This window comes from Peromyscus maniculatus, chromosome 1 (genome assembly GCF_049852395.1).
Source record: "Peromyscus maniculatus bairdii isolate BWxNUB_F1_BW_parent chromosome 1, HU_Pman_BW_mat_3.1, whole genome shotgun sequence".
Taxonomy (NCBI): domain Eukaryota; kingdom Metazoa; phylum Chordata; class Mammalia; order Rodentia; family Cricetidae; genus Peromyscus; species Peromyscus maniculatus.
In genome coordinates, this window is record NC_134852.1 from 14,234,699 (window position 1) to 14,261,561 (window position 26,863).

General features: G+C 45.2%; 3 protein-coding genes across 3 annotated transcripts in view; 2 read left to right on the plus strand and 1 right to left on the minus strand.

The window, feature by feature from the left end:
• Positions 1-26,863, plus strand: part of Galp (galanin like peptide) — a 230,325-nt gene that overhangs the window by 19,586 nt on the left and 183,876 nt on the right. The window lies entirely within an intron of this gene.
• On the minus strand, positions 10,724-16,045 carry LOC102913987 (zinc finger and SCAN domain-containing protein 5B). The gene is made up of 5 exons (XM_076573429.1): positions 15,686-16,045; positions 14,770-14,928; positions 13,213-13,266; positions 12,193-12,334; positions 10,724-11,756 (listed from the first exon to the last, which is right to left on the minus strand). The coding sequence occupies exons 1-5, from the start codon at positions 16,043-16,045 to the stop codon at positions 11,074-11,076; spliced, it is 1,398 nt and encodes a 465-aa protein (XP_076429544.1). The 3' UTR covers positions 10,724-11,073.
• On the plus strand, positions 24,383-25,700 carry LOC102914286 (uncharacterized). The gene is made up of 2 exons (XM_006993585.2): positions 24,383-24,479; positions 25,018-25,700. The coding sequence occupies exon 2, from the start codon at positions 25,044-25,046 to the stop codon at positions 25,698-25,700; it is 657 nt and encodes a 218-aa protein (XP_006993647.2). The 5' UTR covers positions 24,383-24,479; positions 25,018-25,043.

Genomic DNA, 26,863 nt, shown 5'->3' on the forward strand with positions numbered 1-26,863 from the left:
AAACAAAGGATAGAAAATTAATAATATAAAATAAATGAGTAGGCGTGCCTAGTTCTCTGGTCATGGACTAGGTCTGCACCCTCCTGCCATGATGATAATGGACTAAACCTCTGACATTGTGAGCAAGCTCCCAGTTCAAATGCTTTCTTTTTTTTTTTTTTTTTTTTTTTGGTTTTTCGAGACAGGGTTTCTCTGTGTAGCTTTGCACCTTTCCTGGAGCTCACTTGGTAGCCCAGGCTGGCCTCGAACTCACAGAGATCCGCCTGCCTCTGCCTCCCGAGTGCTGGTCAAATGCTTTCTTATGGTGTCTTTTCTCAGCAGAACACTAAGTCACTTGCCTTTTGTTTTGTTTTTTCCCCCCTGTGGCTTTGCTTTACTGTAAATGTGTCTTAAAATGGTTTATTTGGGAAAAATATTTCTTTAAAATTTTTCATTACATTTTCTTTCTTCTGTGTGTATGGTGGAGTAGGGGAAGGTCCTCCAAATGCACGTGCAGTCAGAATCCCAATTTCGGGAGTCAGTTCTCTCCTTCCACCATGTGGGTCCCAGGGAGGCAACTCAGGTCGTGGTTTGCAGCACGACCTTTACACACTGTGCCAGTCAATGGCCAGAACACTCTCTCTCTCTCTCTCTCTCTAAGAAATTTTTTCTTTATTTCATGCATTTGTGTTTTTTTTTCCCCCAAATATCTCCCAGTAGAACTGGAGTTACGGGTGGTTGTGAGACATCATGTGTGTGCTGAGACATAGACCAGGGTCCTCTAGAAGAGCAGTCGGTGCCCTTAACCACTGGACCATTTCTCCAGCCCCAGACATAAGTATTTCTAAGAATGAATTTAGAAAACCAGAGATCTGCTCCTTGGAGGATGCTGAAATCATGGAGAAAGTTGTCCCCAGGGAGGGTGTGGAGGCTCAGCACCCCTGTAGGTTGTCCTATCCATCTCTTCATTGCATCCTCTGTAATATCCTTTTGTTTTGTTTTTCAAGACAGGGTTTCTCTGTGTGACAGCCCTGGCTGTCCTGGAACTCACTCCTTCTCTGGCTACTTCTCCTTTTCGTCCAGATTTCTCCTCCTATAGAGTCTCTCTGCCTGCCAGCCCAGCCTATCCTATCTCCTGCTTTGCTATTGGTCATTCAGTTCTTTATTAGACCATCTGGTGTTTTATATAGGCAAAGTAACACAGCTTCACAGAGTTAAACAAATGCAATATAAACAAATGTAACACACCTTAAAACAATATTCTACAACAATCTAGAATTGACAAGTCTTAGCATTTTTGTTCCAAGACCCTTGGAAAACAGGAAGCCATTGCTAACATGAGGGAATCCTGGTGAAGTTTCCACCTTCTCTTAAAGCTTTGCTCATCCTAGATTGATGATTGATTTAGCATCAACCTATCTTTTATAAAAACAAAGGAAAGTCGGCAGGATATCTCGGAGGGTAAAGGTGCTTGCTGCCAAGTCTGATGAGCTGAGTTCCATCCTGGGAACACACAAGGTGTCAGGAGAGAACCAAGGCCTGCAAATTGTCCTTTGGCCCCCACCTACACCCATACATCAATGATGTACACAAATATTAAATACTTCTTAAGGAAACCAGAACAGAGTGCTTGTGTACCTTGCAGGTTTGGGAAACATTTATTATTTTTCATTTTGGAGAGGTATCTTATTGTCTAAGTCATTGATTCAATATTAAATAACAATGAAGTGTGGGCAGAGTTTGGAAGCTGTATGGTGTTAGTCAAGGATACACAAAATTCTCAGAGTCCTGACACATTTGTTTTGAATTTAGAGTAAACTGACTTGCTTAACATTTAAGGACAATTTTGTGGGAGCCCATTTTCAGGTTCCTCGTGGCTTTACCCAGCAGGTCCTCATAGAGAGGATGATTAGGACCAGGGGCCTGAGTGCAGGTGTCTGAGATGGTCTGCACTTGGCTGTACTGGGGAAGGAGGTCTTTTGCTCCACCCCTTGGCGTCTCTATAAAAACCCTGGGCCAGAGACAGTCAGGGCCCGTTGGAATAGGTTCCAGGCCCTCTCGAGGCTATCCTTTATTTTCTATCTGTTTATTTCCACAATCTAAATCCTTCTATCTAATATTTCCTGCTGCTTGAACTCAAGAAAACTCTGGGGAACTCTGGGGAACTAGGGGTTGGTGGATAAAAGCCCTGCAGAATGGTGCCATGAGCAGGGACTTAAGAAAAAAAAGGGGGGGCCTAAAGACGACGAGAGAAAGGGGGGCCGAAAGACGGGAAAAAGGGGGGCCGAAAGACGGGAAAAAGGGGGGCCGAAAGACGGGAAAAAGGGGGGCCGAAAGACGACGGGAAAAATTTTATTACAGAGTTTTTGGCAAAAGTGTGAGTGAGCCCTGCCAGTGAAAAGGGAGCATGCCCACTGTTATGAAATATATATATTATTGAAGGGCAGGGGTTTTATCCTGGAGAGAAAAGGAAAAACAGACTGGAAGGATGTCCGATGCTGCAGCGCAAAATTCTCTTGTCAAAAATTTCTATCTTCTATCCCTTTCTCAATTTCTATCTGTGAAAAATAAGTATAAGGTATAGGGGAGTAATACAGTATAGGAAAAACTTAAAAGTGTAAGATTGTGTAGAAAAAATAAGGTAACTAGACAGAAAAACTCTTCAGTTTCCTAACTTTGGGGGCTATGAACGCAAACTGGGGGAAAAAAATCTTTCTTTGGGCTTTACGGGTAGTAAAAAAGCTCTTCTTTGAGCTTATGGGGAAGAAAAAGTTGCCTATGGAAGCTTTTGACCTGGGGTCAACTGAAGTGCTAAGTCCAAGCGAAAGGAGAAAGTGATTTCTCCCTGAGGCAAAAATGGGGGTGTACAAAGTGTGGGAGCCCGTTTTCAGGTTCCTCGTGGCTTTACCCAGCAGGTCCCCATAAAGGATGACTAGGACCAGGGCCTGAGTGCAGGTGTCTGAGATGGTCTGCACTTGGCTGTGCTGGGGAAGGAGGTCTTTTGCTCCACCCCTTGGTGTCTCTCTCGATAAAAACCCTGGGCCAGAGACACTAGGGCCCGTTGGAATAGGTTCCAGGCCCTCTCGAGGCTATCCTTTATCTTCTGTTTATCTTCGCAATCTAAATCCTTCTAATATTTCCTGCTGCTCACACTCAAGAAAACTCTGGGGAGCTGTGGGGGTTGGTGGGTAAACGCCCCACAAAAAAGCCAAGGGAAAAGTTGGTCTTTCTCTCTTGGGGAAAAATCTTTCTTTTTTTTTTTTTTTTTTTTTTTTTTTTTGGTTTTTCGAGACAGGGTTTCTCTGTGTAGCTTTGCACCTTTCCTGGAACTCACTTGGTAGCCCAGGCTGGCCTCGAACTCACAGAGATCCGCCTGGCTCTGCCTCCCGAGTGCTGGGATTAAAGGCGTGCGCCACCACCGCCCGGCGGAAAAATCTTTCTAAAGCTAAAAACTAAAAGCTTTTCTTGGAAAATGTGTAGGGGGGGGAATCTCTCTAAAAAGCCTTAATCTTTCTCTCAAACTAAAAGCTCTTAAGAGAAAAAAACTTAAACTAATGCCTTTAACTTTCTCTCTCAGGACAAATTAGAATCACCTGAAGATATTAGTATGGGAATCACCTGTGATTAGCTCTAAGGGGGAAAAAAACCTCTTAAGACAACAAAGCCTCTCTAACTTCTTTCAAGCTTAAAAAATCCTCCCAGCAATGCAGGAAGCAGGGATGGAGTTCCTAAAAACCTCTTCTAAGCTCTGTCTCTTCAAGCTAGTAAAAGACAGTGGGTCAGAGTCCCCTGAGGGAAACACTTGGGGAGAGTAAGGGTGAAGAGCTATAGAGAGCCCCAAAGGGCAGGAAACTTTACCTGAGAAAAGCAAAAAGCCAAGCTTTTCAGTTACAGCCTGGCTGAGGCATCAAGAGTTTTGTTTCTGAGTGAGCGTTTCAGGATGAAAAGGTGCTCCTAATCGTCCTAATGCAAAGATCCCCTGAAGCAATGCAAACTGTTAGCATTGTATCCTTGCTTCTGACCAAAAACCCAGGGGCGACTGGCCAGCGTCTGAGTTGGAGTGCATTTCGGGGATACTAGGGTTCCTGCAGTTGTAAACTTCCTGGAGTGCACAGCTGAGGCAGGAAGGTGTAGACCCAGGGGAAGATTGCTAATGAACAAACAAAGCTAAAGCCGGTGGGAACGGCACAGTTGTCCACTTTCCTACAAGTCCCAGGTTGATAGGTCCACAACTGCAAAAAGAAATCTGAGAAAAAGCTTTCCTGTCAGAGAAAGGACCTTTCTGGGAAAACAGTAAAGCTGAACTGTGTCTGCAGCTGGTCTGCCCAGTCAAGAACGCTGTCTGGGGAAAGAGCCCAGCCAGGGCAGAACAGAACTATCCAGGAGTAAAGCTTTCTTTTCTGTCAGAGAAAGCATCTTTTTGAGAAAAGCTTTGTTTCAATTGACTGGAGTGTAGCCCTAAGGGGTTGATTGCCTTGGCATAAGCTCTGTCCTTGAGCACCCAGACAAGCAAACACAACCCACTGGGGGACTGGGCCGGGTGAAGGCCTGATGAAGCAAAACACCTGTCCAATGGGAGTTTAGAGATGGCAAAAACCTCCCGTTAGAAAAGCAGAAGCTTGATTTAAGAATACAAACTCCACAGACCCTGAAAACAGACAAAAAGCCCCCACCTTCAGCAGCAGGGAAAGCCGCCACTGTAGTGTCAGAAACTGTTTCTGGGGTAGAGGGAATAAACGGAGACCAACTGGGAACTGACCCTCTGAAGAAACAGAGAAGGGACAGATTCCTCCCCAGAAAATGCATGACCTGACAAAACTGTTTGAGGCAGATTTGGGGGGAAGGAAACCCCCTACCTCCAAAGGCAGCTAGCAGAGGTACAGAGCCACAGACAGATAGCTGAAGCTCTGCATATCAGGGGGAAGGAACAAGCAAAATACGATGAAGATATATCAGTGGGAGAGAATGCCTCTGAAGGAGCTATTGAAAAGCTCTGTTGTAAATGTTTTTGTTTTTCACTGACTGGCTAAGGCAAACACAACAGGAATGTCAGCCTCAATGAGCACTAAAGAGGCTGGTGTGGTTCTGATTGGGGCCAGTGGCAAATGGAGAGACACCTGTTGAAGCCAGCTGAGGAGAGAATAGAAATCTGTGTCCCATAGTTGAAAATGTAAAACGCTTGTTCAAGTCTCCCCTTGCAAAAGCAAAAAATTGGTTCAAACTTCCCGGGAAGAATTTGTTAGCAAGTCCAGTAAAAGAGAACCAGTTGACTCTCAGATGCAAAAAGAACTATGGGAAATGAAGTTGGAAAACGAGCTTGCTACAAAGGACTGATATAAGGGAAATGCATTCTGGGAAAGGTAGTTTTTCCGCTAAAGATGGTGACATTGCCCTGAAACACTTTTGTCAGCTTGAAAATACGTTCATGGTAAACTTAAAATTCAGCTTTTAAAAGAATGAGGAGGAAAATCATCTAAGTTTGTTAAATGTCAGTTCCAATGAAAAATTGAAAGGATACGGAACTAGGAGCCTCTTGGTTTGGGGCTCCGTTGGTAAAATGCCTTATTTACCCTAATAGCTGCGCAGTGTTTTTACGGTAGTTGGATGACAAAAAACTACCTTTAAGAGCAAACAAGCCACTTTAAAATCCTTAAAGCAAGAGAAAGCAGTTTATACACCGAACATTGTTTTATATATAAAGAAACTTATGGGAAAATGAAGTTCTTGCCTTTTGAACAAGCAGCTGGCAATGAATAATTACTTTGCAAATAATGAGGGAGACCAGGAAACAGGTATTCAAAAAAGAAATGACTGCTTTATAGACTGGAAACAAACTTCAGAAAAGCTGTCTTAAAAAAATAGTTGCTTCACCTGAAAGTTCCTCATAAGAAATCAATGCTAACTATTACAGCTGCTAATGATAACATCAGGGTTAAAGCTAATGAAGTGAAAATACTAAATCCTGAAAATGCTTTTTCTCAGAGTAAGCTAATGAAGGATATGTTTCATGAAAGAACATCTATGTTCTTGACTCCTTTTGAATAGTAACAGTTTTGGTGAAAATATTGGAACTAACAACAATCAAGTCAGAATGTTTCAACCAATTCAAGACGCTATTCCACAAAAGAAAGCTGCCATGCTTTGTGGGCCATATTAGAGCTCACTCCAATCTTCCTGATCCTTTAGCTGAGGGTAATGCCATGGCTGAGCATTATCCCAAGTGGAAATGGCTCAACAGTCACATGATCTTCATCAAAATAGAAAAAGCTTAAAGCAATTCAAGGGGGCTGGAGAGATGGCTCAGCGGTTAAGAGCACTGGCTGTTCTTCCAGAGGTCCTGAGTTCAATTCCCAGCAACCACATGGTGGCTCCCAACCATCTGTAATGAGATCTGGTGCCCTCTTCTGGCCTGCAGGCAGAACACTGTATACATAATAAATAAAATCTTAAAAAAAAAGCAATTCAATCTTACCAAAGAAGCAGTTCCTCAAATAGTTAAACAATGTGGGATATGTCCAAAATATGTTCCTGTCCCTCACTTAGGGGTAAACCCTCGGTCTTCTTCCTAATCATCTATGACAAATGGATGTACTTATTGCAGAATTTGGCAAATTAAGATATGTACATGTGACCATGGACACTTATTCAGGATTTTTAATGGCTAGTGCACAACCTGGGGAAGCTACAAAACATGTCATTATGCACTGCTTGAAGTGTTTTTCATATATGGAAATACCAAAAATTATTAAAACTGATAATGGTTCTGGATATAGTAGTAAGGCATTTCAACAATTTTGTACCTCATGGGAAATCGTACATAAAACCGGTTCCTTGAAATCTTCAGGTACAAGGTATTGTAGGAAGGGCTCATAGCAGTCTTAAAATACAACTTCAAAAAATAAAAAGAGGAAGAAATTTACCCTCAATCACCACATAATGCATTAAATCATGCTCTTTTTGTCTGAACTTTTTGAATATGCATGTCCGTGAGCAGTCTGCCGCAGATAGATTTTGGCACAGTGGCACCCAAGCGACTTTTGCTCAAGTGAAATAAATGGAAAGATCCCTGCTCGGGATTATGTGAAGGGTCCTGATCCTGTGTTAATATGGGGTTGAGGACATGTTTGTTTTTTTCACAAGAGGAGAATGAAGCTTGGTGGTTACAGGAGCATTTGGTAAGGAGCGTGGAACTAAGAAAGATCAGCTCCAATGACATTTCCTATAAAGAAACCAGAATGAAAGTGGCTCGATTAGTGTTTCTGAGGTTTTGTCACTGGTTAATGCCAACAGTGAGGAAACAGAGTTCAGAGCTGTGCTGCTTTTGGCTTTACTAGTTCCCTTAGAAAAATACTTTATATCACCTAATAGCTGTGCAGTATTTTGCAAAGAGGTTTACAGCAGCTAAATGCAGTAATTTCACCCTCAGCGAGAGAAGTTTTCCAGTAGAACAAACCCAAAGTACTGCTGTGATAGAAACGTTTGTCTGAATTGAAGCACTTAGGGGAGCTATTATGAATTTGGGTGAAGGGACAGCCTCTAGTTAAAAACCGTCTACCGCTGACAGTACATCTCTGCCGTTTCGGAAAGGCCGAGAGAACTCGGCAACTTTGGGGTGTGGTTTCGTCCCAAGAATGTTACAGTCCCCCTAGCAACAAGTGGCATAATTCTAAACAACACTCACTAAATCCCAGTGTTGTATAGCAAAGCTGACTATAAATGCTAAACTTTAGAAATGATGTACACACTTCCTGTCTAAGAGAATCTTTCTAATAGAGATGGTGATAATAAGAGGAAGAAGTAGAAAAAGATGAAAATGAGATGTGAGTTTGTAAAAAATTCTGTCTTGTTAGATCTCTGTTAAGAAATCTTTAGGTGTTTGCTAAGTTTGATATATGCTAAAGGTAGCCCTATATGCTAAAGGTAGCCCTATATAAGTTTGTAAAATAGATCTATAGAGTTCCTTTAAAAATATAAGCTTGCAAGAAGTATCTAAGGGAGTCTAAGACATGTAGTAATAAGCTTGTAAGAAGTAAAGATGCTAGTTGTAAATGTAAGTTTAAATAAGATTTTGTAAATGTAAGTTAAATAAAAATAAGTAAATAAGATTCCAGTTGTAAAAGATGAAAATGAGATGGAAATAAGAAATACATTTGCTAAAGTGCTTCTATAGTTTCCTTAAGAAGTATAAGTAGATGTTAATATGTTATATGTGAGTTTGTAAAAAGTGTAAATATTGAGTGTGAGTCTATGCTTAATGTATATGGTGAGAGAACCTGAGACACAGAAGTTAGTGTCCTAGCAGACGGCAAAGCAGGCAGAAGCCCCAGGAGGTAAGCAGCTAAGAATGGCGGACGCCAGAACCAGCACAACAAGGCATCCGCAGCTGAGATCCGTGGAAAATCAATACAACACAGAAAAACCCGAGCTAACATCAAAACCGGTGCAGTTTAAAATACCACTGTACCTAAAAAGGTCTCTGGCTTGAGAATAAAAGTTGCAGAGACGCTTGTTTGAACTAAAATTGTTAACTGCAAAAAGTTTTGGTTGTAAAACGTCTCTTCACATTTGGGAGTTAAAGTCTGATACCAGAATTTACTTTTTGAACTTAAAAAATGAGGTTAAACTACAAAAATTTTTGTGATGGATTTCTTCATATTTGGAAGGCCCGTACCAGAATTATTTGAATTTTGGGACTTAAGAAAGGAAAGGAACACTAGAGATTTCACTGTGATGACAATTTTGACTTTACCTATAGTAATGACCTAGGAACTGTTTTTTGGAATTGGGTTAAAAATGGAACTGTTTAGGTAGAAACAATAAATTTCTTCATTTAGAGTCAAGATGCAGTTTTGTATATGCATATGTGCTTGATTAACTGGTGATTCATGAACTGTTTTATGGAACTCTTTATGTAAAAATGGAATTATTTATGGAACTGGTTTTGTGTTAAAAATGGAACTGGTTAAATGGAAAAGTTTGGGTTTTCTAACTAGGATTGAGACTTTATTTTTTAAAAAAAATTTATAAAGAAAAGGGAGAAATAATATTCCTTAGTCTACCTAATCTAAAAATATTTTCATATTTGGATTAATGTTTTGTTAGTAAGAAATGCAAGTGGGCATACTAAGACTAAAGTGTAAAGAGTTTTATTATGAAACTGCTTTTGGATGTTTTGCTAAGTTTTCAAAGTGTTAATGGTTAGATTGAGAATATTGCTTTTCAATATGGGTTTGTAGGAATTGTGTAAGTTGGGATTTTTCTAATTAGGTTTGAGATTTTGTTTAAAAGAATTATAAAGAAAAGGAGGAGTTATGAGTGAATTAAGGTTGAACGTATGTTTGCAGAAATTATGTTAACCTGTTGATATGAATGCACACTGGTTTTGTGAAGTGAAGGAAATATTTAAGTTTGATGTGAATACATCAGTGTTTCCTATGTTCTCTTAGCAAGAACATTCAAATGGTTCTATTAAGACTTAAAGTTGTAAGCCTGAGAAAATTGTTAACTAGATATAGCACCATTTATGTTAATTCAAATGGATCTGTTAAGAGTTTGCTCTGAGTTGTAAGATTGAGCAAATTGTGACTATGTATAGCAATATCTATGTTAACCTGTTACTGATAATGATGAAACGAAGGGATTCTTTAAGTTTGCAATTGCATTAAGAGCTTTTGGTTTAGAAAGGGCTTGAGGCAGCTAAGACTGCTGTAATCACCTTGGACCTAATCCAAAAGAGAAATGCCATCTTTATCTTCCTCTACTCCCATACTGGGAGGTGTAACAGCTATGGAGATTGCTGTAAGCCATTAATAACAAGTTATTTTTTATATATTAATGGGGACTTGTGGGAGCCCATTTTCAGGTTCCTCATGGCTTTACCCAGCAGGTCCTCAGAGAGGATGATTAGGACCATGGGCCTGAGTGCAGGGATCTGAGATGGTCTGCACTTGTTTGTGCTGGGGGGAGGAGGTCTCTTGCTCCACCCCATGGCATCTCTATATATACCCTGGTGTAGAGACAGTCAGGGCCCATTGGAAAAGGTTCCAGGCCCTCTCGAGGCTATCCTTTATTTTCCTATTATCTCCACAATATAAATCATTCTATTTAACATTTCCTGCTGTTGGCACTCAAGAAAACTCTGAACTGTGGGGTTGGTGGGTAAAGCCCCCCCCCCCACACACACAATTTGAGTGGTGCAGGATTAAAATGACCCTCCTTAAATAATGTGAGAAGGGGCTGGAGAGATGGCTCAGTGGTTAAGAGCACTGGCTGCTCTTGCAGAGAACTCGGGTGGGTTTGGATTCCAGCACCCACATAAGGGCTCCCAACACTAAGTAACTCCAGTCTCAGGAGATGCAGCACTCTTTTCTGAGCCATCAGGCACCAGCCACACATCCTGTGCAGGGGAGGCACCCACAAATATTTAAAGACCAGTGAGAAGGCAGGCAGTGTTGGCCAACACCTTTAATCCCAGCATTTGGGAGGCAGAGAAGGTTGGGAATCTGAGTTCGAGTCAGCCTGGTCTACAATGTGAGTTCCAGGACAGCCAGGGTTGTTGCACAGAGAAACCCGGTCTGGAAATAAAAAATATGTATATATAATAATGGTAATGGAGAAATACAAACAACTATAAAAGTTTTGTCCCTGGCTAGGTAGCCATTGATTTATTGGAAAATCACATTTTACAGTTGATGAGGAGACAAACATCACCCCCATTTTGTGACTCAATCTTGACAACCTGAGAATAACAGCACCAAGTAAAAACAATATAACAAAAGCCTGCCAAGGAGGGGACATCCCAACACTCTGGGCAGAGGTATGAGTCTGGTCACAAGTTCATGGCCAATCTGGGCTACATAGGTAAGGAAATCTCTTGAGTTTCAAGCTAGCCTGGTCTACATAGTAAGTTTTAGGACACCAGATACATAGTGAGATCCTGTCTCAAAAAAATAAACTAACAAACACTCACACAGTGGGACATAGTGAAACATTCAAGGGATGAGACACTCTTTAAGTGCTCCCAAGGTGTTGCCAAGTAACAAGGGTAACCTAGCAACAGTCTCTCTAGGAAAAGACTTCAATCTGGATACAGACTCACAAGGATGCCATTCTTGAATGGATCTTCATGTGTCCTTTCAGAGTCCCCTTCTGTCTGAAGGCCTTGTCACACTCCTTACATCTGTGAGGTCTTGAGTCGCTGTGGGTTCCCAGATGGACACTGAGGTTGCCCTTGTGGTTGAAGCATGTCCCACAGTGCTCACGCTCATAAGGCTTCTCCTTTGTGTGGACCCTAAGGCGACCCCGAAGGGTAGACTCATGGACAAACCTCCTGCTGCAGATGCTGCACACGTAAGGCTTTTCACCCCTGTGGATGCGCTTGTGGACCCGAAGGTCTGAGGATTGCACAAACCCCTTTTTGCACACGCTGCACTCAAAGGGTCTCTCTCCTGTGTGTGACCTCTGGTGGATGATGAACTGAGACCTGTACAGGAAGCTCTTCTTGCATTCACTGCACACAAACTTAGCCTGGCCGGCGAGATGATCAACAGGCTCCACAGGTCGTAGGGTAGCAAGCCCTAGCTGCCCATCTTCTGTCCTGTCCACACAGGAGGCCCCTCCTTGACAAGGGGGAACCTTGTCTCCATTGGAACTAGAGAGACTCTGAAGATCTGTGTGTGCAGCTAAATCTCTTCTTTCCAGAACATGGGTGAAGGGTGTGACAGCATCTGTATTTGTATCTTCCTGGGGCATCTTCACATCCTCTCCTCTGACAGAATCTGGTGGAAGGAAGTCCACATGCAACATTTAAAACATGAGTCCCTCTCAAAAATGGATTGCATTTATTTACTTGATTATGGAGGGAGGTGACACCCTAAGAATGTGGAGGTCAGAAGACATTTGGGTGGGTTCTCTCCTGTCACCATGAGGGTCCTGAGATGGATCACAAGCAGTCAGCTCCAGGATCAGTGCCTTTCCTCAATGAGGCACACAACACTTGTTAAAGATCATCCCCATCATACCAGACTCTTTAGAACTAAACTCTGGTGTTGGCTGGGGACATCCCATCTACATCTCAACCCTGAGAGCTCAGCCTTTAGAATGCTCTGGAAGGCTAGTGACAGAGGGGGTGGGAGGGGGTGGTCAGCTTCCTCCCACAGGAAGGGAGGGCTGGGCAAGGAGTAAGTCCCCAGTCAGTTCCCACCTGGAACTCACCAGAACCGTGTGTGGACTGAGGGTCCTGAGGGGTCAACACAGAGGACTCATCCCTCTCCTGCACCGAGTCATTCCCCGGGCTCTGCTTGGGTCTTGGGTCCTCCTGTTCTTTGCTCTCAGGAAGTGTATCCAGCAAAACTTCCTGTGTCTTGACAGGGGACAGAGAAAAATTATGGGTGCATGTTCGTTCAATGGAGAGGTAGAACATAGACATCTGTCTCTACTTCCTGTGGCCCACTCAATTTCTCTGAGTTGTAGGAATGTTCACACTTCCATGACCTACTCCCATACCCCACATAAACCAATACTCTCCTCTTACTTGTAACTCGGTCATGAACGTGAAGCCACCACATCTCTGCACCTCATATTGGTTGCTATTTTAATTCTCTATTCACGATCTTCTCTGCCCTCAACTCTACAAGCAAAATGCCTCTCAACCTTGGTGCTATTAAGATTTGGGGCCAATGAGGCTAGAGGAAAGACTGCTCAGAGGTTAAGAACACCAGCTGCTCTTGCAGAGGACCTGGGTTTGAGTCTCAGCACCCACAAGGAGGCTCACAGCCATCGGTAACCCCAGTTCCTCAGGTGATGGGGGGGGTCTGACGCCTTTTCACTTCAGGCACCAGGCACACATGGGGTGTCAGATACACACAAGCAAAATGCCGATACCTACAACAATAGGGTAACTTTAAAATAAATGGGAGTCGAATGATTATTTCTGATGGGGAGGAGGTCTCCTCTGCTACATATTGTGGACTCCCAAGTGACAGTGACTGCACACTTAAACTCTTAGCAGCCCGTGTGGTCATGAACATTTTCCATGCCAGGGCTTGTGAAGCAGATGTCTGATTTGGAGACCAGCCTGGTCTACACAGTTCCGGGTCATCCAGGGCTATTTAGAGAGACACCGTCTAAAGATAATATGATCTACGAAGATTCTAAGATGCAGAGTTGGGGGGGGGGAGGCCGAGAACAGGGCAGAGGGCTTCAGAGAGGACACCCCTGCATTCATGAGCTCACACAGCTGGAGATGCCTGCAGACTCCTTCAGTGTCCAGCCAGACACCATTGCAGCCTGGAGGGAGAGGCAATCAGGGGTCCCCACCCTCACCAAGGAGCTATGTACATGGATGGCTTCTGGGGAGGGACAGGTGGTTTTTTGTGGCCCCAGCTAGGTGGACACTGCTCTGGTGAGTGCCTCCACACCCAGGGCCCTTATGGACCCCACAAACCAGAGTTAGGGGCAGGACAGGGTATTTTTAAGAGGACCAGAAGTTTGGGAATTGGGGAAGTGGTATGGGTCTGGGAGAGGTTAGCGGGAAGAGAGGACAGTGAAAAGAAACTTTCCTGATGGCTTCTGGTCTCACTCTGGACCTGAGAGACTCTGCAGGAGGACAGACCCCATTCCTTCCCGTCACTGTGGCTTCCTTTGCTCACACCCAGTCAGATGTGGTTATCCCACTCGGTTTTTTTCTGCTTCTCTTGTATATGGTGCTAGGGCTTTGTGCAGCAAGCACTCTGTGGCTGAGCCACAGGCCCCTCTCCTCACTGGTGGACCCTAGGCCTGTGTTCTACCTCTGCCCTCTTTGTTGGCCTTTAAAATAGTTTCAGTTTAAATTCTTGCCTATTTGCCCAGGCTGTCCCTGATCAAAATGGTGTGTAGCCCAGACTAGCCTGACACCTGATACCTTAGCTCTCTGAATGGCTTCAAGTCCAGGGTAACATTGTGTTTTTTTTTTTGTTTTTTTTTTCAGTTTTATTTGGATCGTGGACTCACACATTTATTCTTGGAGAGAGGGTCTCACTAAGTAGACTTAGCTGGCCTAAACTCAGATTCTGTGTCAGATTCTGCCTCCTCAGAGCTAGGACTAAAGGCCTGCACTACCCTACCTGATCCTTCCTTCCTCCTCTCCTTTTAAAAAGTATTTTATTTATTTATTTATTTATTTATTTATTTATTTATTTATTTATTTATTTATTTATTTATTTATCTATCTATCTATTTGTATCTCCACAAGAGTTTTCCCTCCCTCCTTTCCTATCTCCCCCGACTCCTCCTCCCCTTTATTAAGAAAGGGCAGACCTCCCATGGATATGGACAAAGCATGCAATATCACCTTGACTAAGCACCTCTCCATGTATTCAGGCTGGGCAAGGCAACCCATTAGGAGCAATAGCTTCCCAAATGTCAGTAAAAGAGTCAGAGACAGCCCCTGCCCCCACTGCACACGAAAACCAAGCTACATAACTGTCACATACATGCAGAGGGCCTAGTCAGTCTCATGAAGCCTGCAGCCAACATGACTGAAGAAGAAAATGTCAATGTAATCATGCCTAACGATATTCTGCTATACTCATGGGTTGATAGCGATCCCAAGTGTCACCAGAGAGGCTTTCTCCATACTCAGTGCTCAGCTTGAATGCAGACAGGCAGGTGGACCTTCATTCTGCACAACAATGTCAAGTCAGGAGCTGTACATCCAACTCTGTGTCAAACCCCAACCCTAACCAGATCTCTCAAACTCTGGTCTTCTAGTTCTTCTCCCAAATCCCCCCAGAGATACTGTCACACACTCACCTGCCTGGTGGATGGTTCTTCAGTCTCTGTCGAGATCTGCAGCACTGAGTTGGGCTTGTCTCTGTTCAGAGGCTCCTGGGACAATTCCACAACATCCTTTTCATCCTCCTTGGCATCTACCTTCTCGACAATTGGGATCCTGAAGGAGGTATAACTGTCCTTGGGAGTGGATTATGGACTATGGGGGAAAAGGGAACTGGATGAGACCCTGGGTGAGAGCCTGGATGTACCTCCCACAGCACTGTTCCTGGGCTGATTCAGCAGCCCAGTTTGACTTATTTGCAAATCTGTCCTTCTGGACACATATTGGCCCGCAAGGTCATACTCAGGGACACAGTGAACTGAGGACCTTACGTTACGTTAGTCCGTAAGGTTACGTTAGACTCTGTCTGGGCTACTTTAGACTCTGTCACAAAAAACAAGGAGTGAGGTGGGGGCTGGAAAGATGGTTCAGAGATTAAGAGCACTGACTGCTCTTCCAGAGGGCTCAGGTTCAATCCCCAGCACCCACAAGGTGGTGGCTCAGAACTGTCTGCATCTCCAGCTCCTAGGGGATCAGATGTCCTCTTCTGGCCTACAAGAGCACCAGACACAGATTCAAAGGGAGAAAAAGCAGACAAAAGGAAACAAAAATAAAAAAACAAGGCTTCTGCACTGACTCAAGATGAGCCTGTTAGCTTACAGTGTTTCTGATCTGCACAATTCCTTGGCTTCTAAACCAATTGTCTGGGCCACATTCACAAAGACAAAACAAGCCCATAAAGGTCCCCATATATTACCATTTATCACTTGGGAAGCCAAACGCTCCACTTAGGAACCACTGACTAAGGGCAGGACCCTCAGTGGGTTCTCCCTCCAGGTCCCCACAGCCCCAAGGCTGTCCTTTCCCTCAGCCCACAGCTAAGGCCCTGCTTACCCAATGTTGAGGTTCCCCGCCATCCCTCAGCATCTTCTCTAACTCTTGGCAGCTCTTCACTCCGCTCTCCTTCACTAAGGCCTGCAGTTCTGGAGGCATGGAGATCATGAACTGCTCCAACACCAGCTGATCCAGGATCTCCTCCTTGCTATTCAGGTCTGGTCTCAGCCACTGATAGCACAGCTCAGAGATCCTCTTCAGATCCTGGATGGGGTCTGACTGCTCTGAGGGGCTGAAAGCTCTGAACTTCAAGTGCCAGACCTCAGGGCTGTAGTCTTCTTTTTCTGAATTCCAGTCCTGGGATGTAGGTGATGGTGTCTGCTCTGAGGGGAGGCTGTCTGGTGGCAGGTTGGTAGCCATGTCTGCTGGGAATATTCCCTTGGTCTCTGACAAGTTGGAATTCTATGAGTGAAAGTGTCTCAACAGATCTGCTTCTTTAACCTGAGGGATGGGCTCAGTGTTGGTCCAGAAGCCTGGGAGGCAAGAAGAAAGCAGGTCAGTTTAACTCGCCTGCCTCCTAAATGTTATCATTCCTTATAATGTAGCCCTCCCCAAACACAATGGGATTGTTTAGTAAACTAGAAGTTAATCCATTTTATGGATCTGTAAATGGCTCAGGGTACAGGTGTCTCCACCCAAGCCCAATGACCCCGGCTAAATCCCCTGGACCTCCTCAGTGGAAGGAGAGTACCAGCTCTGACAAGCTGTCATCTGGTCTCCATGTGTGACACCTGGCACCTATCCTATCCCCAAACATGATTAAAAAAATCAATTACTCTAGTCCAGCTGTGTATGATGGAACCTCTGTAATCCCAACCTAGAGACAGGTGGGCGCCGGATGCTTGCCATAATTTTGAACCCATCCTCGGTTATGTGTATAAAGTACCAAGTCTAAAAGACAGGATGTCTACAAGAGACTCACTCTCAGAATCCAAGAACATGGTCCACACCTTTAATCCCTATACTCCAGAGTCAGAGGCAGGAGGATCGCTAAGTTTGAGGCCAGCCTGGTCTACACAGAGAAACCCTGTCTTAAAAAACAAAAGCATATGGGTATGGTGGCTCAACCCATAAACCAAGCACTGGAGACACTAAACAAGGATTGTTTGAAGCTAGCCTGGACGACAGAGCAAAATTCAGTTTCAGAACACAAAAACAAATATATAGAAATTGGCTCATCCTAGTCTTCCAACTCCATGTTCCTACACATGCTGTATTTAAAGAATCAATGGTTCCTGATCTCATCTCCAAATGAGTACAGATGGGATCATTTCCACCATGTGCACACAGAAGTAACAGTATTTTTTTTTTCCACACAGGGTCTCTGTGTAGACCTGGCTGTCCTGGAAATTGCTCTGTTGAGAGATTTATTTCTGTCACAGTGTGTAAAGGTCTTGCTGCAAACAATGACCTGAGTTGGATCTCTGGGACCCATATGGTGAAAGGAAAGAACAGGATCCTACAGGATCCTGAAAGGTGTCATGTGTCGGCATGCACATTTGGCACCTCTTCCCTTACCCCAAACTACATACAAAGTTAATAAAAAAAAGTGAAATATTTAAAAGAAATATTTTTTTTGTCCAAAATAAACCATTTGAAGACACATTTACAGTAAAACAAAGCCACAGGGGAAAAACAAAACAAAACAAAAGGCAAGTGACTTAGTGTTCTCCTGCTGAGAAAAGACTCCATAAGAAAGCATTTGAAGGGGTGGGGGATTTAGCTCAGTGGTAGAGCTCTTGCCTAGAAAGCACAAGGCCTGGGTTTGGTCCTCAGCTCCAGGGGGAAAAAAAAGCATTTGTGCATTTGTGGGCTGGAGAGACAGCTGAGCTTGAAAGGATAAGAGCACTGCTTGTTCTTCCAGAGGTCCTGAGTTCAATTCCTAGCAACCACATGGTGGCTCACAACCATCTGTAATGGGATCTGGCGTCCTCTTCTGGCCTGCAGTCATACATAAAAAAATAAATCTCAAAAAAAAAAAAAAAAGCATTTAAATTCGGAGCTTGCTCACAATGTCAGAGGTTTAGTCCATTATCATGGCAGGAGCATGCAGACCTAGTCCATGACCAGAGAACTAGGTGTCTACTCATTTTTTTTCTTATTTTATCCTTTATTAATGTTTGACACAGGGCCTCTTGTTTGTTTTGTTTTGACAGGGTTTCTCTGTGTAATAGCTCTGGCTGTGTAGAACTTGCTCTGTAGACCAGGATGGCCTTAAACTCACTGATCCTCCTGCCTCTGCATCCAAGCTGCTGAGATTAAAGGCCTGAGCCACAACTGCCCATCTGAGACCGAGTCTCTTTATGCAGCCCTGGATACCATGGAACTTGCTGTGTAGACCAGGCTGGTGTGAACTTTGCAGAGATCCACCCCACTCTGCCTCCTAAGTGATGCTATCAAAGATTTGTGCCACCACACCTAAGTATTTCATCATTTGAACATATTTTTCATTGTTTTACAAAGCGCACACATGCACACAACATATTTTGATCATATTCCTCTAGTCCTTGCCCTATCATGTCCCAGATCTACTCTATTATCCTTTAGAGATTGAACCAGGCAGAGGCTCACTACACTTGGCAAATGCTTTGCCACTGAGACACACCCTCGGTTGTCCCAATAACTTATGTTTTTTTAAGAAAGGATCTCTTGTAGCACAGGCTGGCCCCAAACTGTCTTAAATTTGTGCCCCTTCTCCCTGGGATTACATGTGTGTCACCACACCCAGGTCTTGTTTTGGCTTTTTGAGACAGGCTTTCTCTGTGTAGTTTTGGTCCCTGTCCTGGATCTCACTCTGTAGACCAGGCTAGCACCAAACTCACAGAGATCTTCCTGGCTCTGCCTCCTGAGAGCTGGGATAAAGGCGGCCACCGCCGCCGCCGCCACCACCACCACCACCACCACCACCACCACCACCACTACCACTGCCCGCCACACTGTTTTATCCAGTGTTAGGAACAGACAATGCGAAGGCAAGCTCTCTGAAGTCTGAACTGCATCCCCAGCCGAGGCTAATAAAATTATTAATTGATTCATTTAAATTTGAGACATGATCTCACCCAATTTCCTTAGCTGCCTTACACTCACCCAGGAGGCCAGGCAAACCTTGACTTTATGATCCTCCTGCCTCATCTTCTCACTAGCTCCTATCACAGGCCTCCAGGACTTCCCCCGATTAGTTTAAAATGTTCATCCCTTCCCTTGGCAGTTCCAGGGTTAACTTGTCATTTCAGACATCCTGAGATTAAATGACATCTATAATGGTGTCTAAAGGCTCTAGGCAATCACTGAGAAGATTATCAACCGGAAGTCAGTCCCGTGGATCTGTATAAAAGCCATGATCCTAGAGCTCTGGGCACTTTCCAGAGAGATCTCAGAAGAGTCAAGGCTGCTGCAGGCATGAAGACAGGAACCTGGAGGTAAGTGAACCAGGGTGGAAGTTGGGTTTAGCGAGGCTGTGTGTTCGTGTATAGACAGAAATTGACTGCTGCAAATATAGCTGGGCATGAAGTACCTGCAACACCACACTAGGGAACTGAGGCAGGAGGATGCCATGCCGAGTTCCCTGCTGTAGAGGGCCACAAGGTTAGGTGTTCACAGCAAACCAACAGAAGGACCCCAGGTACCTAAACTCCTCCTGTGTCCTTTGATGGACATCTGTCTTCCACGGTGTTCCGCTCCTGGTAATCACGATGCTGTTGCAGACTCCAAGGGCAGATTCACTTAGCTCGGGTCTGCATCCCTTGACCTTCTCATTGCTGGGTCTAGCGGTTGCCTGCTGGAATTTTTTTTTTTTTTTTTGGTTTTTCGAGACAGGGTTTCTCTGCGTAGCTTTGCGCCTTTCCTGGAGCTCACTTGGTAGCCCAGGCTGGCCTCGAACTCACAGAGATCCGCCTGGCTCTGCCTCCCGAGTGCTGGGATTAAAGGCGTGCGCCACCACCGCCCGGCGCCTGCTGGAATTTTTATTGATTTTCTTTTTAAATGGGGTCTATTTCCAGATTGACCTGGAACTTTACCCTTCCACACCAGATGTCGGAGCTGTAAGCAGAGTCAGGCATACTGCCCAGGCTGCAATTAACTGTTTTTATTTTAAAATTATCATTTTTATTATTAAAATAATTAGTCCAAGTACTAGGCGCACAGAGAAAGGCAGATCTCTGTGAGTTGGACTCCAGCCAGAGCTCCACAGAGAGACCCTGTCTCAAGAACCATTTTGTGTGCTGTGGCCATAGCTCAGCAGTTAAGAGCACCCACTGCTCTTCTAGAGAACTCAGATTTCATTTCTAGTACCCACAGAGACTCACTATTGCCCACATCTCCAAGGCCTGCAAGGCCTTTGCACTAGGCACAAATATGGTCCACAGACAAACGAGCATATATAACATCCATCCATACACATAAAATTTTAAGGTATTAATTTCCCCCCCCCCACACACAAGGATAATGGTGCACAACTTTAATCCCAGCACTCTGGAGAGCATGCCAGCTTCATCTTTAGTTTAACAGATCAGCCAGGATCTATAGTGAAGCTAATCAGTGTGTAGACCATGCTGGCTCACAGAGATCTGGCCTCTGCCTCCCTGGGATTAAAGAGGTGAGTCACCACATCCAGCAGAAATGTTGTGAGTTTGTAAGTGTGTAAGATGGGAACTGAACTCTTATCTAGAAGAGCAGCCAGGGTTCCAAACCAACTCTGCTTCTTCTTCTTTTGGTTGGTTTTTTAGACATTGTCTCACTGCATAGCTCTGGCTGGTCATGGACTGAAGATCTGCCTGCCTCCACCTCCCAAATCCTGGGACTGCAGGTGTGGTGGCTCCCACCTTTAATCCCAGCACTTGGGAGGTGGAGGCAGGCAGAATGTCTGAGTTGGGGCCTCCCTGGTCAACAGAGCAAGTTCCGGGATAGCCAGGTCTACACAGAGACCCTGTGTGGAAAAAACAACAGAAAAGAAGACTGTTACTTCTGTGTGCAGATGGTGGAAACGATCCCACCTATGCTCATTTGGAGATGAGATCAGGAACCATTGATTCATAAAAGCCAGCGTGTGTAGGAACACAGAGTTGGAAGAGTAGGATGAGATAATTTCTATGTATTTGTTGTGTTCTGCAACTGAATTGTGCTCTGTAGCCCAGGCTAGCTCCAAACAACCCTTCTTGTTTAGTGTCTCCAGTGCTGGGATTGTGGGTTGTGCTACCATATCCATATGCTTTTGTTCTGGTTTGGGGTTTGGTTTGGTTTGGTTTTTCGAGACAGGGTTTCTCTGTGTGGCTCTGGTGCCTCTCCTGGATCTCACTCTGTAGACCAGGCTGCCCTCAAACTCAGAGATCCTCCTGCCTCTGCCTCTGGAGCATAGGGATTAAAGGTGTGGGCCATGTTCTTGGATTCTGAGAGTGAGTCTCCTGTAGCCCTCATGTCTTTTAGACTGGGTACTTTATACATAACTGAGGGAGGTTTCAAAATTATGGCAAGCATCCGGCGCCCACCTGTCTCTAGGTTGGGATTACAGATGTTCCATCATACACAGCTGGACTACAGTAATTGATTATTTTTTAATTGTCTTTGGGAATGGGGTAAGTGCCAGGTGTCACACATGGAGACCAGATGACAGCTTGTCAGAGCTGGTACTCTCCTTCCACTGAGGAGGTCCAGGAGATTTACCTGGGGTCATTGGGCTTGGGTGGAGACACCTGTACCCTGAGCCATTGACAGATCCATAGAATGGATTAATTTCTGCTTTACTAAACAGTATCACTGTGTTTGGGGATGGCTATATTATAAGGAATGATAGCATTTAGGAGGCAGCAGAGTTAAACTGATCTGGCTTCTTCTTGCCTCCCAGGCTTCTGGACCGACACCGAGCCCATCCCTGTGGCTAAAGGAGGAGGTCTGTTGAGACCGGAGTCATTTTATAGAATTCCAACTTGTCAAAGACCAAGGGAATATTCTCCAAAGACATGGCTACCAACACGACTCGAGACAGCCTCCCCTCAGAGCAGACACCATCACCTACATCCCAGGACTGGAATTCAGAAAAAGAAGACTACAGCCCTGAGGTCTGGCACTTGAAGTTCAGAGCTTTCAGCCCCTCAGAGCAGTCAGACCCCATCCAGGATCTGAAGAGGATCTCTGAGCTGTGCTATCAGTGGCTGAGACCAGACCTGAATAGCAAGGAGGAGATCCTGGATCAGCTGGTGTTGGAGCAGTTCATGATCTCCATGCCTCCAGAACTGCAGGCCTTAGTGAAGGAGAGCGGAGTGAAGAGCTGCCAAGAGTTAGAGAAGATGCTGAGGGATGGCGGGAAACCGCAACATTGGGTAAGCAGAGCCTCAGATGTGGGCTGAGGAAAAGGACAGCCTTGGGGCTGTGGGACCTGGAGGCAGAACCCACTGAGGGTCCTGCCCTTTGTCAGTGGTTCCTAAGAGGAGGGTTTGTCTTGCCAAGTGATAAATGGCAATGTCTGGGGACCTTTATGGACTTGTTTTGTCTTTCTGAATGTGGCCCAGACACTTGGTTTAGAGCCAAGGAATTGTGCAGATCAAAAACACTGTAAGCTAACAGGCTCATCTTGAGTCAGAGTGCAGAAGCCTTGTTTTGTCTTTTTATTTTTGTCTGCTTTTTCCCCCCCTTGAATCTGTGTGTGGTGCTCATGCAGGCCACAAGAGGGCATCTGATCCCCTAGGAGCTGGAGTTACAAACAGTTCTGTGCCACCATTTTGTGGGTGCTGGGGATTGAACTAGAGCCCTCTGGAAGAGCAGTCAGGGAGGTGGAATCAGGGGGAGATAGGAGAGGACAGAGGGAAATCTCTTGTGGGGATATAAAATAGATAAGTAAATACTTTTTTAAAGGAAACGGGGAAGGAAGGATCAGGTAGGGTAGTACAAGCCTTTAGTCTTAGCTCTCAGGAAGCAGAATCTGGCAGAATCTGAGTTCAGGCCAGCTAAGTCTACATAGTGAGACCCTCTCTCCAACAATAAATGTGAGTCCACAATCAAAATAAAGCTGATAAAACACAATGTTACCCTGGACTCGAAGCCATTCAGAGGGCTAAGGTATCAGGTGTCAGGTTAGTCTGGGCTACACACCATTTTGATCAGGGACAGCCTGGGCAAATAGGCAAGAATTTAAACTGAAAATATTTTAAAGGCCAACAGAGAGGCCAGAGGTAGAACACAGGCCTAGAATCCACCAGTGAGGAGAGGGGCCTGTGGCTCAGCCACAGAGTGCTTGTCTACACAAAGCCCTAGCACCATATACAAGAGAAGAAGCAAAGAAAAAACTGAGTGGGATAACCACATCTGACTGGGTGTGAGCAAAGGCAGCCACAGTGACCGGGAAGGAAGGGGTCTGTCCTCCTTCGAGTCTCTCAGGTCCAGAGTGAGGCCAGAAGTCGTCAGGAAAGTTTCTTTTCACTGTCTAACCTTTAACCTCTCCCAGACCCATACCACTTCCCCAGTTCCCAACTTCTGGTCCTCTTAAAAATACCCTGTCCCGCCCCTAAGTCTGGTTTGCGAGGTCCATAAGGGCCCTGGGTGTGGAGGCTCTCACCAGAGCAGGGCCCACCTCCTCGGGGCCACACCAAAAAACAAAACAAAACAAAACAAAAAAACAAAAACAAAAACAAACAAAAAAAATGCTCTCCCTCTCCCCAGAAGCCAGCCATGTGCATAGCTCATTGGTCAGGGTGGGGATTCCTGATTGCCTCTCCCTCCAGCCTGGAATGGTGTCTGGCTGGACACTGTGAAGGAGTGTGAAGGCATCTCCAGCTGTGTGAGCTCATGAATGCAGGGGTGTCCTCTCTGAAACACTCTGCTCTGTTCTTAGCCTCCCAACTCTGCATCTTAGAATCTAAGTAGATCGTATTATCTTTAGACAGGGTGTCTCTAAATAGTCCTGGGTGTCCCCGAGCTGTGTAGACCAGGCTGGCCTCCAACTCAGACATCTGTCTGCCTCTGCTCCCCAAGCCCTGGGATGAAAAGTGTTCAGTACCACACCTGGCTAAGAGTTTTCAGTGTTCAGTCGCTGTCACTTGGAAGTCCACAATATGTAGCAGAGGAGGACCCCCCCCCCATCAGAAATAATCATTCAACCTCCAATTTATTTTAAAGTTATCCTATTTTATAGGATGGGTTTTTTGCTTGTGTGTATCTGACACCCCATGTGTGCCTGGTGCCTGCAGAAGTGAAAGGGCGTCAGACCCCCCCACCATCACCTGAGGAACTGGGGTTACCGATGGCTGTGAGTCTCCTTGTGCGTGCTGAGACTCAAACCCAGGATCTCTGCAACAGCAGCCAATGTTGTTAAGCTCTGAGCTGCCCTTCCTCTAGCCTCACTAGCCCAAATCTTAATAGCACCAAGGTTGAGAGGCATTTTGCTTGTAGAGTCGAGGGCAGAGAAGATCGTGCATAGAGAATTAAAATAGCAACCAATATGAGGTGCAGAGATGCGGTGGCTTTACGTTCACGGCAGAGTTACAAGTAAGAGGAGAGTATTGGTTTATGTGGGGTATGGGAGTAGGTCATGGAAGTGTGAACATTCCTACAACTTGGAGAAATTGAGTGGGCCACAGGAAGTAGAGACAGATGTCTATGTTCTACCTCTCCATTGAAGGAACACACACCCATAATTTTTCTCTGTCCCCTGTCAAGAAAGAGGAAGTTTAGCTGGATATAGTTCCTGAGATCAGAGAACAAGAAGACCCAAGACCCAAGCAGAGCCCGGGGAATGACTCGGTGCAGGATAGGGATGAGACCTCTGTGTTGACCCCTCAGGACCCTGAGCCCACACACGGTTCTGGTGAGTTCCAGGTGGGAACTGACTGGGGACTTACTGCCCCTTGCCCAGCCCTCCCTTCCTGTGGGAGGAAGCTGACCACCCCCTCCCACCCCCTCTGTCACTAGCCTTCCAGAGCATTCTAAAGGCTGAGCTCTCAGGGTTGAGATGTAGATGGGATGTCCCCAGCCAACACCAGAGTTTAGTTCTAAAGAGTCTGGTATGATTGGGATGATCTTTAAGTGTTTGTGTCCCCCGATCCCCTGGAGCTGAGGACCAAACCCAGGGCCTTGCACTTGCTGGGCAAGCGCTCTACCACTGAGCTAAATACCCAAGCCAGTGTTGTGTGACTTAGTGCCGAAAGGCACTGGCCCTCTAGTTGACTACTTGTGATCCATCTCAGGACCCTCATGGTGACAGGAGAGAAAAAACCCAAAAGTTGCCCTCTGACCTCCACGTTCTTAGGGTGCCACCTCCCTCCATAATCAAGTAAATAAATGCAATCCATTTTTGAGAGGGACTCTCAAGTTTTAAATGTTGTATGTGGACATTCTTCCATCAGATTCTGTCAGAGGAGAGGATGTGAAGATGCCCCAGGAAGATACAAATACAGATGCTGTCACACCCTTCACCCATGTTCTGGAAAGAAGAGATTTAGCTGCACACACAGAACTTCAGAGTCTCTCTAGTTCCAATGGAGACAAGGTTCCCCCTTGTCAAGGAGGGGCCTCCTGTGTGGACAGGACAGAAGATGGGCAGCTAGGGCTTGCTACCCTACGACCTGTGGAGCCTGTTGATCATCTCACCGGCCAGGCTAAGTTTGTGTGCAGTGAATGCAAGAAGAGCTTCCTGTACAGGTCTCAGTTCATCATCCACCAGAGGTCACACACAGGAGAGAGACCCTTTGAGTGCAGCGTGTGCAAAAAGAGGTTTGTGCAATCCTCAGACCTTCGGGTCCACAAGCGCATCCACAGGGGTGAAAAACCTTATGTGTGCAGCATCTGCAGCAGGAGGTTTTCCCACAAGTCCACCCTTCGGGGTCACCTTAGGGTCCACACAAAGGAGAAGCCTTATGAGCGTGAGCACTGTGGAAAATGCTTCAACCACAAGGGCAACCGCAGTGTCCATCTGGGAACCCACAGCGACTCAAGACCTTACAGTTGTAAGGAGTGTGACAAGGCCTTCAGACAGAAGGGGACTCTGAAAGGACACATGAAGATCCATTCAAGAATGGGGTCTTTGTGAGTCTGTATCCAGATTGAAGTCTTTTCCTAGAGAGACTGTTGCTAGGTTACCCTTGTTCCTTGGCAACACCTTGGGAGCACTTAAAGAGTGTCTCATCCCTTGAATGTTTCACTATGTCCCACTGTGTGAGTGTTTGTTAGTTTATTTTTTTGAGATAGGATCTCACTATGTATCTGGTGTCCTAAAACTTACTATGTAGACCAGGCTAGCTTGAAACTCAACAGATTTCCTTACCTATGTAGCCCAGATTGGCCATGAACTTGTGACTGGACTCATAGCTCTGCAAAGAGTGTTGGGATGCCCCTCCTTGGCAGGCATTTGTTATATTTTGATTTTACTTGGTGCTGTTATTCTCAGGTTGTCAATATTGAGTCACAAAATGGGAGTGATGTTTGTCTCCTCATAAACTGTAAAATGTGATTTTCCAATAAATTAATGGCTACCTAGCCAGGGACAAAACTTTTTTTTTAACAGTTATTTTATTTTATTTTAAAATACCATTCAGTTCTACATATCAGCCACGGGTTCCCCTATTCTACTCCCTCCCACCCCCTCCCCTTACCCCCAGCCCACCCCCCATTCCCACCTCCTCTTGGGCAAATCCTCCCCCGAGGACTTTGATCAACCTGGTAAACTCAGTCCAGGCAGGTCAAAACTTTTATAGTTGTGTGTATTTCCCCATTACCATTATATATATATATATATGTGTGTGTGTGTGTGTGTGTGTGTGTGTGTGTGTGTGTGTGTGTGTGTATGTATATGTATATATGTATATGGGTGTGTATATATATGTATAGATTTATTTCCAGACCAGGTTTCTCTGTGCAACAACCCTGGCTGTCCTGGAACTCACACTGTAGACCAGGCTGACTCGAACTCAGATTCCCAACCTTCTCTGCCTCCCAAGTGCTGGGATTAAAGGTATTGGCCAACACTGCCTGCCTTCTCACCGGTCTTTAAATATTTATGGGTGCTTCGCCTGCACAGGATGTGTGGCTGGTGCCTGAGGGCTCAGAAAAGAGTGCTGCATCTCCTGAGACTGTAGTTACTGAGTGTTGGGAGCCCTTATGTGGGTGCTGGAATCCAAACCCACCCGGGGTTCTCTGCAAGAGCAGCCAGTGCTCTTAACCACTGAGCGATCACTCCAGCCCCTTCTCACATAT